Here is a 2,263-nt window from a genome sequence, read left to right as displayed (position 1 = left end):
CACACACACACACACACACACACACACACACACACACACACACACTTGTCCCTCTGTACTTGTGTGAATTTTGCATTGACTTCCATTAGTTTACAGCCTAACCCTGACCTCTTCACCTAAACCTAACCCCAAATGTACATAGCTAACCCTAACCCAAACTTAGCCCTAACCCTACCCCATTACCAATTAATCAGGTTTTTCCTTTGTGTGGACTAGGAAAATGTCAAAATATATCCACACTAATACAGACATGTACACAAAAAAAAACAAAAAAACAACCACAAACAACACATAAAAACAACCCTTTTGCACATTAAACTTGCCACAAAATATTGCCTGGTTATTAGGAAGATGCAAGTTACATCTCTAGAGTCTGTACAAGMGTACATTTTAATGATCAACATTTGGTTTATGTAGCTCATTCTCTTACTGTTTATGCAAGTTATGCTTGTGTGTAACATACAGTGGGTTCCTTTCTATGCTTTGTCATTCACAATTTTTTTGCTATGCTATCAAAATCTGCACCACCTGATATAGTTGTTATTGGATTCTTAATGACTACTGCACCAAACTTTAGCTCAGTTTGCTGAGATTGAAGCCACTCACCCAAACCCAAATCCTCAAAACCAAACTGATCAACCGTTACCAAAAAAAAAAAAAAAAAAACAGGAATGCTGGTAGCTCATAGCTCTTAACTTAGTGACAGGCTGGTGTTGTAAGGAGTGGGCAGAGTACAGTCTTGTATGTCTGCAAAGAGAAAACTAATTAGTAACAAACTCACTCGTTCATAAACTTTGACACACAGGCTAACGCACTCCACGGCCCATTAGCAGCAAGTCTTCCTCCTCATTGGAAATGCCCGACAGGAAGTCAGAAATTTGAAAAACTCAAATGATTTATAGATAGATTTTTTTCCTCTTCCCACATGGGCAGACATTCGCTCTGAAGGAAACTTTGGGGTGTCGTGTCGATGTCAAAGAGGCCTATGGTTGTGGCTCAAACCGCTGTGCAGAATCAAAAGGATCACTGCAGGAGCTGAATGACCTTGAAATATTAGCATGATGGAATACCAAGGTTGAGCATCATTATTCCACAGGAGGATGGATGAAAGAACAAAATGATGAAAAAGGAATGGGAAGATGAATGGATAGCCACAGTTAAGGAGGGATGGGTTTATAACCTCTCATTAAACTTAAGTCTGATGGATGGATGAAAGGAGGAGGTGGCAAGTGATAATGAAAACAGGAGAATTACGTCTGACTCTTTGCCCTCATGTGTCTCATGGGTGTCAAGTGAAGKGTTGGAAAGAATGACTTAAAAGCTTCTTGGGTTTGCCACTCTAATCTCGACTCCTCTGACCTGTTGAAGTGGTAAATAATCCCCTTCAAGTTTTGCATAATTTGTCGACGAGTTGAACAGGTTTTTCACGACTCTTCCATCTTCATCCCGTCTCCTTTCTTTTCCTTGTTGTCATTTTCTCCTTYGTCTKTTCTATCCTTCTAAAACATCTTTCTTTCTCTTCGCAGAATAACTTTCTGCCACCTGCCATTCCAGAGTAAGTGGCTGTACATCGGCACAGAACGAGGAAATATCCACATTGTCAACGTGGAGTCCTTCATGCTCTCAGGCTACGTCATCATGTGGAACAAAGCCATTGAACTGTGAGTTGGCCCTGGCCTCGTTTTTACTCTCGGATGATTCCTTCCAACAAATGTCTGTGTGTGTTTTTGCTTTCCTTTGAATCCTCGCAACTGAACAGTTTAACATATAACTTTTGTGTCACAATATCTGTATGTTCTACACTTTACAYTTTAAAAATATAAGAAATAGAAAGATGTTGCACCTATTTCATTTTGGCTTGTTGTCCTTTCAGGTTGATGTTGTTAAAAAAACTATCCAGAATTGTAGACGTATACATTCCGAAATTCTATTGGTTTGTACTCGATCCATCACACCTGCACATCACGTCACACTTCAGCAGAACATATCAGACGTATGTAGCCGAGTATGAAGATGACCGTGACAGAGATATACAGCATACAGCGGGTAAAATAAGTATTGAACACGTCACCATTTTTCTCAGTAAATGTATTACTAGAGGTGCTAATGACATGAAATTTTCACCAGATGTTGGTAACAACCCAAGTGATCCGTACAAACAAAGAAATCAAACCATAGTTATTTGTAATAATGTGGAATGGCACAGGGAAAAAATATTGAACTCATGAAGAAAGGGAGGTGTAAAAAGGCATGGAAAGCCAAG

The 2,263-nt window shown here is 39.5% G+C and overlaps 1 protein-coding gene across 4 annotated transcripts in view; it reads left to right on the top strand.

Annotated features, from left to right (window-relative positions):
• Positions 1 to 2,263, top strand: part of stxbp5a (syntaxin binding protein 5a (tomosyn)) — a 138,104-nt gene that overhangs the window by 73,279 nt on the left and 62,562 nt on the right. For all 4 annotated transcript variants that reach the window (XM_014011575.1, XM_014011574.1, XM_014011573.1 and 1 more), the window contains one exon: positions 1,527 to 1,661. In XM_014011575.1, the coding sequence (XP_013867029.1) occupies positions 1,527 to 1,661 (135 nt within the window). The remainder of the gene's footprint in view (positions 1 to 1,526; positions 1,662 to 2,263) is intronic.

The sequence above is a fragment of the Austrofundulus limnaeus genome, unplaced genomic scaffold (assembly GCF_001266775.1).
Source record: "Austrofundulus limnaeus strain Quisiro unplaced genomic scaffold, Austrofundulus_limnaeus-1.0 Scaffold82, whole genome shotgun sequence".
In the NCBI taxonomy this organism is placed as follows: Eukaryota; Metazoa; Chordata; class Actinopteri; order Cyprinodontiformes; family Rivulidae; genus Austrofundulus; species Austrofundulus limnaeus.
Note: the sequence above shows the minus strand (reverse complement) of the source record. Positions and strands in the feature narration are given on the sequence as shown.